The sequence below is a fragment of the Colobus angolensis genome, unplaced genomic scaffold, assembly GCF_000951035.1.
Source record: "Colobus angolensis palliatus isolate OR3802 unplaced genomic scaffold, Cang.pa_1.0 Scaffold393, whole genome shotgun sequence".
Lineage (NCBI taxonomy): Eukaryota > Metazoa > Chordata > Mammalia > Primates > Cercopithecidae > Colobus > Colobus angolensis.
In genome coordinates this window covers 1,112,049-1,127,050 of record NW_012117299.1, presented here as the reverse complement: position 1 = coordinate 1,127,050, position 15,002 = coordinate 1,112,049, and the positions used below count along the sequence as shown (strand labels likewise).

At 42.5% G+C, this 15,002-nt stretch overlaps 1 protein-coding gene and 1 long non-coding RNA gene across 2 annotated transcripts in view; both read left to right on the top strand.

The window, feature by feature from the left end:
• Positions 1-7,184: 7,184 nt before the first annotated feature.
• LOC105521013 lies at positions 7,185-10,528 on the top strand. The gene is made up of 3 exons (XR_001003205.1): positions 7,185-7,643; positions 9,860-10,040; positions 10,410-10,528. It is a non-coding gene; the product is annotated as an uncharacterized LOC105521013 (long non-coding RNA).
• Positions 10,529-13,112: 2,584 nt separating this feature from the next.
• The window catches only part of NXPE3 (neurexophilin and PC-esterase domain family, member 3), a 36,100-nt gene continuing 34,210 nt past the window's right edge, over positions 13,113-15,002 (top strand). The window contains exon 1 of the mRNA XM_011955030.1: positions 13,113-13,451. Within this exon, the coding sequence (XP_011810420.1) occupies positions 13,359-13,451 (93 nt within the window). The 5' untranslated portion in view covers positions 13,113-13,358. The remainder of the gene's footprint in view (positions 13,452-15,002) is intronic.

The window sequence follows — 15,002 nt, the reverse complement described above, 5'->3', positions numbered from 1 at the left end:
TCTCAGCTCACTGCAAGCTCCGCCTCCTGGGTTTAGCCATTCTCCTGCCTCAGCCTCCCGAGTAGCTGGGACTACAGGCGCCCGCCACCTCGCCCCGCTAGTTTTTTGTGTTTTTTTTTTTAGTAGAGACGGGGTTTCACTGTGTTAGCCAGTATGGTCTCGATCTCCTGACCTCGTGATCCGCCCGTCTCGGCCTCCCAAAGTGCTGGGATTACAGGCTTGAGCCACCGCGCCCGGCCCATGTTAAATTTTTATACGGTACGAGATAAAGTTTATGGTTTCTTTATTTTTTACATATTATTATCCAGGTATCCAGCACCATTTGTTGAAAAAGATTTTCCTTTCCCCCATTTAACTGCCTTGTCACCTTTGCAAAAAATCAACTGGCCATATATGTATGAATCCATTTCTGGATTGTCTTCTGTTCCAGTGATTTATTTGTTTATATTTCAATACTACATTGTCTTCATTACTATAGCTTTATACTAAGTCTTGAAATCAGGTAGTGTTTGAGTCCTTTGTTTTTTTCTACTGTTGTTTTCTTTGGGTATAGATGCTCTGTAGTTCTGTGTCTTTTACCTATAATGCACAATTTCCATTTTTAGTTTCTTTAAAATAGAGTAAGAATTTAAAAACATGTATAAAGCCATTGGAATGCAGAATATTTCTAGGTTTTTATAATTTCTCCATCTGATTTTTGACACATTTCTTGCCCGTACCTAACTCAATTGCAGTTTTTTTTACCTTTTTAAGCAATTCACTTTTGAGTCTTTCCGAAACACTCAACTTTGTTTTCCTTGAATATTTTTTCTTTTTACACTAGATTTCAAAGGTTCACGTTATAAGTACTTAGATTATATGATTATAATCACATTATAACTGGAATAAACTGGTTTACAAACAAATACAACTCAAATTGGTGGGAGTGGAAGTCCATATTCTGGAAAGGGAGTAGGACAGCAAAGCTTTTCTTGTATTGTTTCATCTATCTTTGAAGGAAAAAAAAACCTCTTTGCCCCTCAAACAATTGAAGCTGATTCCCAGTTTGGTGATGAAGTAGATGTTGGTACTTCATCAGATAGTATCTGAATTAGCAAGAGTATTGGTTCCCAAACTTTCTGGTAATCATAATCTAGGGAGTACATATTGTATGATCCTATTTATATGAAATTCTGGAAAAAGCAACACTATAGGGAGAGAAAATAGATAAGTGGTTGTTAGAGATTGAGGAAGAGATTGACTATGAAGGGCTTGCATGTGGGAATTTTTAGGGTGAAACTCTTTTGTATGGTACTGTGATGATGGATACGTATGTCTACAGACTTGTCAAAATCCATAGAACAATACATTACAAAGTCTGAACTTTTTTCAAGTTTTTCCAAAAAATAAATCTCTACTGAGGATGTCAAGGGGATCTCAGAATGGAATGTGGACTATGACAAATGACACCAACTGTATTACAAATTTATGACATAACCTCACTGAGCTAGAGACAAAAAGAACCGTATAGGAACACTGTACTCTGGTTGGTAAATGTTTCTTACAGGGGTACAGGTTGTCTATTCTGTAACTGCATCTATACTAGGCTTGAACAAATAAGTAAATATAGATAATGATGGCCAGGTATCTCACTGTTAGAAAAAGAAATTACAAATATGCAAAGGAGAAATTCAGGAATGAACCCTGTGGTGCTGGATTGCAGTTGGAGATATCAGTATGAACTCATGTCTACACAGGTAGTTATGGAAGTAAATATAGACATATATATCTATATAAATATAAATGTGTATATATATATGTTTATATAAGTATAAAGATACAGTGTATATGTTTACACATGGGTTAGTATACACATGTACATTTTTAGCTCCGTACAGGCCCAGAAAGTTTGATCCTTCAGTAGCAAAGAGCACATCTAGCACCCAAGTCTTGGTCTCCACCATTCTTCAATAAAAGGGAACAAGGCTTTTTGGAGAAATGGTTGATTCCAGGGGTGAGGCAAAGAAAAAAAAATGATCCCAGAACATCTTAAGTGCCAGAAAGTAAGGAAGTGATAAGCAAACAAATGATCAAGCATGTAAAAAAGACACATGAACCAACCTGAAAGAGGTCCCAATGGCAAAAGCTGGAACAATTTGAGCAGCAAAATAACAGATTATAAATCAAGGAATAAAATAAATATCCATGAGTGCACCCTGATGTAAATAAACTATTAGATAAATGAATAGCTGGAGAAGAAGGGGCAACTCTTTCATTTTTTTTTTCTAGTTTTTTAGTCCTTTCAGAGAGGGTACAGAAGGACAACTCTTACAGAAGACTTCCAAATAACAAACCCAGAAAGAATGAAGGAAATAAGAAAATCACCATTAGAAAACCACTATAATAATTGCTACAACAGAAATCCACTGATGAATATCAAAATTAGTGGGCAAAACTATAAGAAGAGACAGAATATTTGTGTAGCTTCAAAGTATCTTCCCTTAAATATATATTGATTATTATGGTAGTTTCAACATGTACCCAAAAGTTCTTTGATATTCCTTCCTTCATAAGATAAAACTTAATTTCCCTCTCCTGAGGGTGAGCTCGACTTAGTGACTTGTTACTAACAGATGGAGTATGGAAAAAGAAAATTAGCCACTCTATTGTAGAGAAACGTAGCATATAACATCTCAGTCAAATGATCAAGGTTAACATCACCAGTGATAAATCATGTTGCATGTTCCTTAATCTGATGCAGTGAAGACATTTCATTCTGGTATTCTTCCCCCAAGTCTAACCATGAGTAAACAAACACCAGGCAAATTCAAGTTGAAGGATAGTCTACAAAATGCCTGATCGATATTCTTTTTTTTTGAGACGGAATCTCACTCTTTCTCCCAGGCTGGAGTGCGGTGGCGCAATCTGGGCTCACTGCAACCTCCACCTCCCAGGTTCAAGCAATTCTCTTGCCTCAGCCTCCCAAGTAGCTGGGACTACAGGTGTGTGCCACTATGCTTTACTAATTTTTGTATTTTTAGTAGATATGGGTTTTTACCATATTGGCCAGGCTGCTCTCAAACTCCTGACCTCATGATCCACCTGCCTCAGCCTCCCAAAGTGCTCACACCTGTAATCTCAGCACTTTGAGAGGCCGAGGCAGGTGGATCACTTGAGGCCAGGAGTTCAAGACCAACCTGGTCAACATGGTAAAAAACCCCATCTCTACTAAAAATTAAAAAAATTAGCTGGGCGTTGTGGCACACGCCTGTAATCTTAGCTACTGTCAAGGCTGAGGCAGAAGAATCGCTTGAACCCAGGAGGCAGAGGTTGTAGTGAGCTGAGATTGTGCCACCACACTCCAGCCTGAGCAACAGAGCGAGACTTCATCTCAAAAACAAACAAACAAACAAAGCTACTGATGTTATTTCGATTATCAGTGAAATTTGATTTGGCGACTACTGAACTGGAGAAATCAAGAGTGGAGGAAACAACGATCTCATTTTTCCCTAAACTGCATGTGAGATTAGCCATCATTAATTACAACTTTTTTTTCTTTCTTTTTTTTTTGAGACAGAGTTTTGCTCTTGTTGCCCAGGCTGGAGTGCAATGGCATGATCTTGGCTCACTGCAACCTCTACCACCTGAGTTCAAGCAATTCTCCTGCCTCAGCCTCCTGAGTAGCTGGGATTATAGGTGTGTGGCTATTTTTTTATTTTTATTTTTAGTAGAGATAGGGTTTCACCATGTTGGCCAGGCTGGTCTCAAACTCCTGACCTCTGGAGATCCACCTGCCTCAGCCTCCCAAAGTGTTGGGATTACAGGCGTGAGCACCGCGCCCAGCCAATTATGACTTTTAAAAGGAAAATACGTCCATTAATTTGAGAGCATGGACCAACGCAATAGTGACATCAACTACCTCTCTCCCTTTTAGTCTCTTACCCTTGGCAGTGTCCTCCAACTGTTCATGGTGTTTTAGAACAGAGTGGTTGGTACCTAATGTGACTGTGATCACCTAATTTTCAGTAGGTAGATGGCCTTGGGGCTCAAATTTCAGTGACTTGTTCAAAGCGGGGAAGCAAAGGAACTGAATGAGGAACTGACTTGGGCTCAGGAGTATGCATGTAGGCCTTCGTGAAAATATCTGAATGAATGCAGAGTCCGCTGTGGTGAAGAAATATAAAAATACTTAATGTGCTTGTGCCTCAAGCTTCTGACATCAGAGACAGGTTTATTTGCTTTTGTCTACTCTTAAGATCTATTCTTTGTTTTGCTTAGATCTATGCTTTGTTTTTCTTAGATAATCAAGTTTAGCATTAATAAACATTAGTGTCTAAACCACTTTTGCAGATGGGACAGAAATGACCAGTTCCTTTGGTTTCATATAATCATATAAACTTTTTTTTTTGAGACAGGGCCTCGCTCTGTCACCCAGGCTGGTACAGTGGCACGATCACAGCTTACTACAGCCTCAACCTCCCAGGCTCAAGCTATCCTTCCACCTCAGCCTCCTGAGTAGCTGGGACTACAAGTATACACCACCACACCTGGTAAATTTTTTTTCTTTTTGAGATGGAGTCTTGCCCAGCCTGGAGTGCAGTGGCGTGATCTTGGCTCCTGGGTTCCAGTGATTTTCCTGCCTCAGTCTCCTGAATAGCTGGGATTGCAGGTGTGTGCCACCACACCCAGCCAATTTTTGTATTTTTAGTAGAGACGGGGTTTCATCATGTTGGCCAGGCTGGTCTTAAACTCCTGACCTCAGGTGATCCTCCCACCTCGGCCTCCCAAAGTGCTAGGATAACAGGCGTGAGCCACTGTGCCTGGCCCTGGTTAATTTTTATATTTTTTGTAGAGATGGGGTCTCACTATGTTGCCCAGGATGGTCTCAAACTCCTAAGCTCATGCCATCTGCCTGCCTCTGCAGCGGGACAATTTAGGAATCAGAGAGACTGAGGGGTTGAGGAGGAAACTTATTATTTATTATTTAAGTGCACCGACCCAGTCAGATTAACAGCCGAAAAGACTGAGCCCTGAACAAAGAGTCCGGTTACCTTTTAAGCATTTTGTGGGATGGGGGGAGATTTGTGCAGGGGGAAGCATATTACAGAAGCGAGACACAAAGGCAGTTATTCAATTGAGACATGCATTACATCATTTCTTACTTTTCAAGGAACAGCATGTTTTACGACTTGAGTTTATCTGCCTAGAGACCTTGCAGCTGCACAGCTAGAGATGCAGTCTTCACAATGCCTGAGAAAGGGAGAGATAAGGCTCACTAGCCACAGAAAAACAGGCAGTTAATTTTTAAAGGACTCTATCTCTTTCTCTTTCTCCGGGGGAATTGGGTTTTCTATCAACTGAGTTTTCGCTTACACATTCTTTAATTTCTTTTAATTCCTGTTTGACCTCGGCCTCCCGAAGTGCTGGGATTATAGGTGTGAACCACCATGACAGGCTGTGAGATGATCATAAATGAACATTCAGTGGTGTTGCCCCCAATTTACAGTAGAGGAAATGAATGCAGAGAAGTTAAGTAATTTGCCTAGGATGGCACTACTAGTAAGAAACAAAGCTGTGGTCCAGATCCAGGTAGGCTAGGATCCAAAGTGCATACTCTGTGCGTGACAGTATTCTTCACTGAATGTGCTGAGGTGGGAGTGTGGGAACTTTGCAGTGAGAAATCTTTTAAGAAACTGGTAGTGATGGATGGGCTTTTCTGGTCGGGGCTGCTCTTATTTGTGGTTATGACTGTAAAATATAGGTAAATATAGGTAAGATCACTCAAATGCCTCAGGGTTATGAGTGCTTGGGGGAGAATGGGGTCAATGAGGTCCAAAACCATGACCTAGAAGTCATCTTGTCCTACGTATTTTACCAGTTGTAAGACAGCCAAACTGTACATGAGGTGGGGGATCCTACTGGGAGATAAAGCATAATCAGAGCAGAGGTCTAGTATATGGGGCTCTTCTTTGATAGCGGAAGGAAGCTACCTTTTATGTTCTCAAAAGGTACCAGAGTGCTGTATTTCCTCGAGGAAGAAGGAGTATCAGATCATTACTACAGAAGAGATCTTCCACCCTGGAACAGAACTTCCTTTTATCCTATTCACGGATCTGGTTGCCCACGATGCAGGCCTGCCATGAAAACACCCGAATGAGCATGCAGAGTCCATTATGGTCAAGAAATGGAAAAATACTTAGTTGTCATATATATTAATTATTTTTCTTAAACCTTGGGATAATAGTCCGGGGGCAGGCCTGCTTTTGGGACCTGTGTTAACCCCACTGTGCTCCGAGCACAGAGAAACACGGTGCAGACCGCAATCCCTTCTGGTTTCTTGAACAAGTGTCTTCTCAGGACTCCTCTCAGTTCCTGAAGTTCACATAACTGCCACCGACGTTTCACCAGTTAGGAAAATGTCCAAAATAGGATAACCCAGAATTTGGGATGGTGGGGGGTGGGGAAAGTATGCTTTGCCAAGAGACCGACATCATATACAGTGAGAGTAAAAGGAACGGGCAGTTTTACCGGCGAATAGAAGTTGCTGACTAATTTCAAAGCAAGGAAAAAATTCAAGGATCCGCTATATCCGTGATCATACTTGGCAAATCGCATTTCTCTGGTTCAGGGCACAATAAATTCCATCACTGCACAGGAAAGACTGCCCCACTAGAGTCAACTGCGGTTGTGGGCACTTTCGCTGACAAGCGAAAAGCCTTGAGGTAGGTGAATGCTCCCAGGAAACTCTGATGTCCGAAGGTCACGAAGAGTTGGGTCGCGAGAGGGGCGAGACCTCGGGCCGCGGGGAGACAGCTGCAGTGTCGCGTCGCAAGCGGGAGCTCGGCGGCGTGGAGCGCCAGGGTGCCAACTTCGCTTCCAGGCCTGTCGGTTCCGCCCGGCGCGTGCTGCTGTCAGTCAACGCCCTCGGCCCGCCCCCGCCGAAGCTCCACCAATCGTAGCCGGGGGTCGGAGGTGAGGAGACGTCGCGGGGTGAGGAAGAGGGGGGCTAGCGGCCTGGCGCAGCGGCGACCGGCCGGGGCGTCAGGATCCCTGGCCCCCGGAGAGCGAAGGGCGGGCGGGTCCCGGAGGTGAGTGCGGGATGTGGTCTGTGTGCGGACGTCGGGAGGGGCCGCTGCGGGTGGAGCGACCCATTGCCCGGCTCATCTAGCTCTCTCCTTGACTGCGAAGCCCCTCTCTCCGCGCGCATCTGCTCCCGAGTCCCCAGCCCCGTGCTGAGGGGTGCAGCCCCCGGGGTCGTGGCTAGGGGCGCAGGGGCCAGGGAGGGGAGGTCCGAGTCGATGGCGTAGGCAGAGTTGGAGCCCTGGGTTGCCAAAGCGTCGCAGCTGAGAAGCAGGAGCCGAGGCTAGTACCGGCGGGGCGGGGCGGGGCGGGGCTGAGAGCGAGCATCTCCATCCTCAGTTTCCTCGACATGCGGCAAAGGCACAGCTGGGTGCAGTTCGGACCTCCACGCCTCAGCGAAGGACTTCTGTCCCCCAGGCACCTTCACTAACCCGGTGCGGAGCACTTGGCGACGCCTCCCTGCTCATTTCATGTCTCTCGGCTCATCGCTGCTCTGGGCACCGGCTGCCTCTTGGCTGGCGCTGCTGTCACACGGTGGACTGTTCTGGCCTTACTGAGCTGCGGTTTGGGGACATCAGATTCAGGTCGTATGGGGAGAAACGAGTGTAACTTTACAAGGTGTGATATGGAGACCCTGGCCTGTTGCCCATTTCTGCCTGATCGAAGGCCACTAGGGTGGTGATAAGAGGGGTTCCGAGGCAGGATTTATGCAACATTTGTGCAAAATAGTAAATTTTATTTGCTTTTCATGATTTACGTTAAAGGGGGATTGTTGCCACATTTCCCAAAGATAAAGAACCACACTGCTGTGGTGGGCCTCCCCCCTCCTCACTGTGGTTAATTATCATTTGGAACATCAGGGTATATTTGAAACTGGCAGGACTCCCAGACCCTGATAATTGTCTGAGTGGAGGCAGCAGCATACTATTTCTCTGTAGTGTTTGGGTTCAGCTTTTCTTTGACTTTGTTTAGTTTTTTTTTTTTTTTTCCCATGTCTGTTATCCTCACAATCTCTTTGGGGCTGGTAGAGTGCTGTTATTTGTTACTGAGAAAGGAAACGAAGGGATAAATCACTGAAGTGGGGTTAGCCGTCCCCATTGCCCAGGAATTGGGTTGTCCTGACCCGACAATTTAAGTTACAATTCAAACATCATTTTGAAAAGGCCATCCTTTTACCAACTGAAACGAATAACAGCCCCTGGCCACTCTATGCTAGTGGTTCTCCCACTTGGCTGTACGTTGTAATCATCTAGGGACCCTTTTAAAAAAAGCTGCTTCTTGGGCCTATTCCCACAGATTCTGATTTAATTGGTTGAGTGGGGCCCAGTTATTTGTATTTTAAAAAGCTTCCACGATGATGATTAATGTTCATGCAGGGTTGAGGACCACAACCTATCAGTGTGTTCAATATTTTAAAAATAGCACTTAGTACGATGTAACTTACGTAACTGATTTTATTACTTCTCCACCTGCCATGTAACCTCCATGAATACATGGGGCCCTGCTTTGAAAGAAGGGCAAGGGGAAGTCCAGATGAGTCAGCACTTTGGGCATGTGAGGCTGGGGGACATGGAGGAGGAATGGAATCTGTGGAAACAAGTCCTGCAGACTAGTGCCCCTGCTTCATCTTTTTTCAAGGGTTGACCCTATTTGGTTAACCCGTCATTGTTGGGATCCTGGATGGGTCTCCAATTCTTCATTCTTTAGATCCTGCCCTGTTTCATGGTCTTACTCAGCATCCTATGAAATACAGCGACTCTTTGCAAAGTTTGAAATAGAAGCTTATTAAGTGTAGATACTTTCCATGTAAATCTTTGCTTTTGTCTCTTACTATTCTTCTGAACTATATATTCTGAATTAAAGTTCCAGAGACTTGCTGTGACTAGTACAATTACATTTATGTGGCTAACAGGTCAGAGTATTTAGGATAGGGACTGCCTCAGAAACTGGACACTTTCTATGCAGTTGTCCTTTAATATATTATCTTTGTGAAATGGTTGCCTGAGAACATTAGCTCCCCAGAGGATAGGGTTGCTGTCTGATTTTCTTTGTTTAGTATTGAACTCAGGAATTTCATTTGTGTTACTGACAATTGTAATTCCAAATAATGTAAGCGACTACTTTGTAATTCTCTTGTGAGATGGGGGTAGGAATCCTAATGGCAGTCTGGAGTTGTTGTTACAGGCCATAAAGAAGTTAGATTGGCCACTATGAGTCCTGGATATGGAAGTAGGCTTAACAAAAACTTGGCAGAACACTTCCAACAAATACTGGGTTCCACATGTAAGGCAGAGCATGCATTTAACTTTTTGCTTGTCCTTTGCACATATTAATAAAAATAAAGCATGAGTAAGTAGTGGTCTGACATTTGAAAACAGCATCTCTCAAGTTTAGATTCCTTGAATAATAACTTTTAGATCTGTACAGATACCCCTTTTTTTCTGTAGGGGAAACAAAATCATTGGATCATTGAACTACAAAATTATAATAGTTTTTAAGAAAAATAACATTTGGAGCTTTTATCTTTGGTTTATGTTTTTTCACTTATATTGCTATTTATAAAGTTTTGACATTCTGCCAAGGTCTGAGAGTGATTTACCAGGTTGAAGTTAATGTATTTAAATAGACAATTGCTATTTTTTATTAGTAAGGAAAAGGAAACGTTCCTATGCCCACTCCTCCCACTATATCATGTATAGTTATCTCTGCCTGTAAAATTGAACTCTTAATTTCTAATGTTTTTCTTTACTTCATTTTCAATATCTTTAACCTTTATATCATATGCATATTTTTGTTGCAGCAAGAAGAACTGTATAAAAATGAAAAAAACATTGATGTGTGCTTCAAATGTGGCATGAAAAAAATAAGGACCTCTGACCAAAATTGGCTGAGTTCAGAATTTCATGCTGGAAGGAATATTAGATGTAACTTCTAATTTCTAGTTCCAGTAAACATCTCTTCTTGGAAAATTTCCAAAAGAGGTAAATTACATAGAATTATATATTTTTATTATTTTGGTTAATCTGAGGAACTTTTTTCTAGAATCATTCCCTGCCAACACTGTTGTTCTTACTTGATTTTAAGGCTCCTTGCAAATAGCTTTCTTGTTATAATGCGTAGGTTTTATGTTTATAGGAAAATACCAGAAACTTGTTATAGTTTGTTGTTTACACTACAGTCACCTCATGCCGTGAATTAGGTTTCTTCTTTTACTTAGAAATCTTTCAGTTTAAGTTGAATTGATTTCACAGATATGATTTAATGCTTTGTTTCTCCTATGTCTCATCTTTAATTTTTACTTTTAGAAATTGGTTTTATTCTTTATTTTATTTATTTATTTTTTGAGACAGAGTCCTGCTCTATTGCCCAGGCTGGAGTACATTGGTGTAATCATGGTTCACTGCAGCCTCGACCTCCCAGACTCAAACAATTCTCCTACCTCAGCCTCCTGAGTAACTGAGACTATAGGTGCGTACTACCGTGCCCAGCTAATTAAAAAAAAAAAATTTTTTTTTGTAGAGTTGGGATCTCAGTATCTTGCCTCGGCTGGTCTCGAAGTCCTGGTCTCCGCAATCCTCCTGTCTCGGCCTTCCAAAGTGTTGGGATTACTGGCATGAGCCACCATGCCTGGCCCAGCTTTATTCTTTGTATTTGTGATTTTCATTTCCCAGTGAAAAATTAGGACATACAGATAAAGGAGAAAACAAAAACTGCCTAGAGGTGACAACTATTAAAATTTTAGTGCATATCTTTTCTTTTTTCTTTTTCTTTTTTTCTTTTTTTTGAGGCGGCATCTTGCTCTGTTGCCCAGGCTGGAGTGCAATGGTGTGATCTCGGCTCACTGCAAGCTCAGCCTCCCGGGTTCATGCCGTTCTCCTGCCTCAGCCTCCCAAGTAGCTGGGACTACAGGTGCACACCGCCACACCTGGTTAAATTTTGTATTTTTCGTAGAGAAAGGGTTTCACCATGTTAGGATGGTCTCGATCTCCTGACCTTGTGATCCACCTGCCTTGGCCTCCCAAAGTGCTGGGATTACAGGTGTGAGCCACTGTACCCAGCCTAGTGTATATCTTCTCAAAGAGAGGTCTGTGTAGTGTGCCTCACACAACATCTATTTAGGTGTACAAATGTGGTCTCTCAAATGTCAGTGCTCTACTTATAGCACAAAGTCAGGTCTTTTCCTGGCACGATCATCCTAAATTATTGTCAGTAGAAGCCTCTAGCTGTGAGGGGCTTCTTGCATTCCTGCCTCTAGTCTTGTAGTTCTTTCGCTTTAGAGTTTCCTGCCCTTGTCTTCCTTCTGCATCACTGACAGCTGTGTGCTGCTGCTGCCTGGCTGAACCACTCTGATGTCCTTTAAATGGCTTGTGCCAACACAACCCATGACCACACCTGCATATGGTGCAACTAAATTCCTGTGGGCTACCATCTTTGGTCTTTTCTCTCTCTGGCCATCATGGAAACTTGATTTTTTTTTTTTTTTTTTATGGACAACTTTTTGAGAAGGATTTCGATAGCAGAACAGTTGGGACCCTGATGACAGTTACCCTCTATTTTACAGCCAGCTTCTTCTGAGAAGTTATAGACAGTTTGAGGTGAATGAGTGCCTGGATATTGGAGAGAGGAGGGGTTGGGGTCAGGAAATGGAGAAGCACAGTCTTTCACAGTTCCTGGCATCCCTGTGGAGGTGGCCAGGACTGGTGGATTTATTTCTCCTTAAAAAGGTACTGACAGCTTGTCTAATATGAGCATAAGTTTTTCAAGGGGAATTTCTGGCACTTAGTACAGTGTGTGGTACAGAGTAGGCCTCCATAATTATTTGTTGCATAGATTGTTGAATCGTTGTGTACCATGTAAAGAACTAAGTACTTTGAGCAAATCAGAAAAGTGTGATGCAGTATCATTAAGTTGCTTTTCTCTGATACATGGTTTTTTTAAAAAAATCTAGTCATAATTGGTATAGTCTAGTTTGAGAGATAAGAAATACAAATGGAGCGTGAGGGAGAAAAAAATACAAATAGCGATCAGCTGAGAAGTGAAAATAATAAGTACTGTGGGAACTCTGAGGGTGGAGAGCTTGTTGGAATGGCTCACCCTTGTCTCCTTTGTGAAGCTGATGGGCATTGTCATTGTGGTTGGGACTGGTTCAGACAGGTGAGGCAGAGGAGTGAGAGAATGGGGGCTTGCCAGGTCCAACACAAAGTGGAGGGGAGAGTTGATGCAGCTGAGCTGTTCTAAGATACTCTGCACCATGATTTTGTACCCTTTCTGCCTTTATTTCTGTGTCCTGCCCTTCATGGAACGTCTTCCTGGGGATAGAATACTAGGACATTTTCTGTTTACCTGTATCGAAATGGCAAGTGGAAAGAGCGTTTGAATTTGTTACGTGGGAGAACAGTTAGGCACGGCTGACTCTGAAGTCCCCTGCCTCTAGCAGGTGTGATGAAGGATTTTGGGATCCTGTTACCCATTTTTCAAGCTTGACTTTCCTCTCCCACATCTTCCAGGCAGGTGTGTGTCCTCCTGTGCCTTACTACTTAGCTGAGGGAGCATCAGGACCACATATGCGGTGGGGAGAGCTGGAAACCTAAAGAGTGTAAAGAGTGTGTCGCATCTCCTACCATACGTCTGTATGAGAGGGGTGGCACTTACTGTTTTCCAGAGAATGTCAGGATGCTTTTCACAGTATCCCAGAGCTCTTCATGAAAACAGTTTCCTCTTCATGTTCTTTAAGTGTGGTTAATGTAGCAGTGTTACATAATTTAAAGGGAAGGGGAAGGAAAGTGATTTTATTGACTGAGGTCTCTGTAGAAATTTAACAGTTGCTTTTATTTCACAATTTCTGAGTTTGAAGGCATACTTCCTTGCTATCTTCAAAGTTAAAATCTAAATAGGCAATAGGGGAAATAATGTATTTACACAGAAGCCTGACACTGGAAAAGGAAACTTTGAGATTGTCTGGAAATGAAAAGACGTTACTGTGCTCTGTCTCTTTGCTTTCTCCTTGTGACTTTGGGCCTTAGATAAGGTTAAGGAAGAGGAAGTGTGATGTTTTTCCTCTCACCCCACCCTAGGCCATTGCAATTGGTGATGTTCTCTCATCTCTCCTCTTTGAAGAAAAATGTGCTTCTTGAATCAACCGCAGTCTCTCCTCTACATAAGAGCTCTTAAGGGTACTAGCAGGATAGAAGCAAAGGAACCTGAAAGCTCATCTGCAGCTCAGAAAAACAAAGACATGGAATTTTAAAGAGTGAAGGTAGCATGGTGTTGGCCATGGGTGAACAAGACACAGCCAGACAATGTGGACCAATTTCTTCAAACTACGGCTTTTCTGCTGTCTGCTTGCAGTGTTGATGGTGGTGGTGCTGGTCATCAATGTTACTCAGGTAGAGGTGAGTACCCAGTATAATCCCTCATAACTAAGGGTGCCGAATCTGGGGATTTGGGGCTAGCTAGCCTGGGAAAATTTGGTTATCGGAAGCTTATCGTAGTCACAGTTCTTGTTTTCAGTTATTTGGTAAGTATTTGCGTGCTCACAATGGTTATATACTGTGCTAGTCACCGAGGGTACAGTGAAGACATTTCTTCACTTATGGGCCTTTCATTCTAGAGCTCACATTATAAGTGTGCATGGAAGAATAGTAGTAATCATAATCACATAATAATAGTAATGATAATTGGAGATGGTGAAAAGTGCAATAAGGAAAGGGAGCTATTCTAGGATAGCTTTAGAGTGATAAAGGAAAAACCTCTTCAAGGAGGGGAACTTTTAGTTGACCTACCGGAAAAGCTGAAGGACTATTTCAAGGGAGGGGGCAGACGAGTCTGTTTTGGAGATTACTAGATGATACTAAGGGGCGGGGACCATGTCTTACTGAACCCCTCACAAGGGCCTGTTACTAAGAAGGTACTTAGTAGTGTTCCTTCTTCCCTGGCCCCAGCCCCGATATGAACTTATATAACCAAAATTTATGGAGGAGTTTCTGTATAAAGGATGCTGTCCTTTTGTTTTGTTGGCTTGTGGTACTTCTCAGATTACATATCCAACTTAATTATGGCATTTCTTTTCTTATTGGGTCTTATTAGCATAAGATGCTCTAAAAGTCAAGCCATAGGCTTTTAAAAAAATTTCTCCTGCTGGAATCAACTTTGTGGTTTTTAGCAGAACACCTAATCTCACTGTGAAATGGGCCCACTAAAGTCCTACAGATCTTTTTCTGTGCGCTATGAGTAAAATTTGTTAGGTACTTTGGAGAATGTGAAGTAGTTCTGTCAAACTGTCTGTTAAAGATTTCCTATTAGAAATAGGCTTAAGGCATAAAAGCTAGGTAAATCTTCTCCTTTTTCTTTGCTTAAACTGTTCTTGCATGTTTTACTATATAAGACACTACCAATCCTACACCGATAGTTCCTTTACCTGGAAGCTGTTGATGATGTGTCTAGATATTGTAGAAACTCCTCTTTTTTTAAAGTATTTTTTTTTGTGGTAAATAAACGTAACATAGAATTTGTCATTTTAACTATTTTTAAGTGTACAATTGAGTAACATTAAGTACATTCACATTGTTGTGCAATCACCACCACCATCTATGTCTAGAACTTTTTCATCTTCCCAAACTGCAGCTCTTTACCCATTAAACGGTGATTACCTAGGTCAGGCGCAGTGGCTCATGCCTGTAATCCCAGCACTTTGGGAGGCTGAGGTGGGAGGATCCCTTGAGGTTAGGAGTTCGAGACCAACCTGGTCAATGTGGTGAAACCTCGTCTCTACTAAAAATACAAAAATTAGGTGAGCGTGGCAGTGCACGCCTGTAATCCCAGCTATTCCGGAGGCTGAAGCATGATAATCACTTGGACCTGGGAGGCAGAGGTTGCTGTGAACCGAGATCATGCCACTGCCCCCCAGCTTGGGCTACAGAGGGAGACTGTCTCAAAAAAAAAAA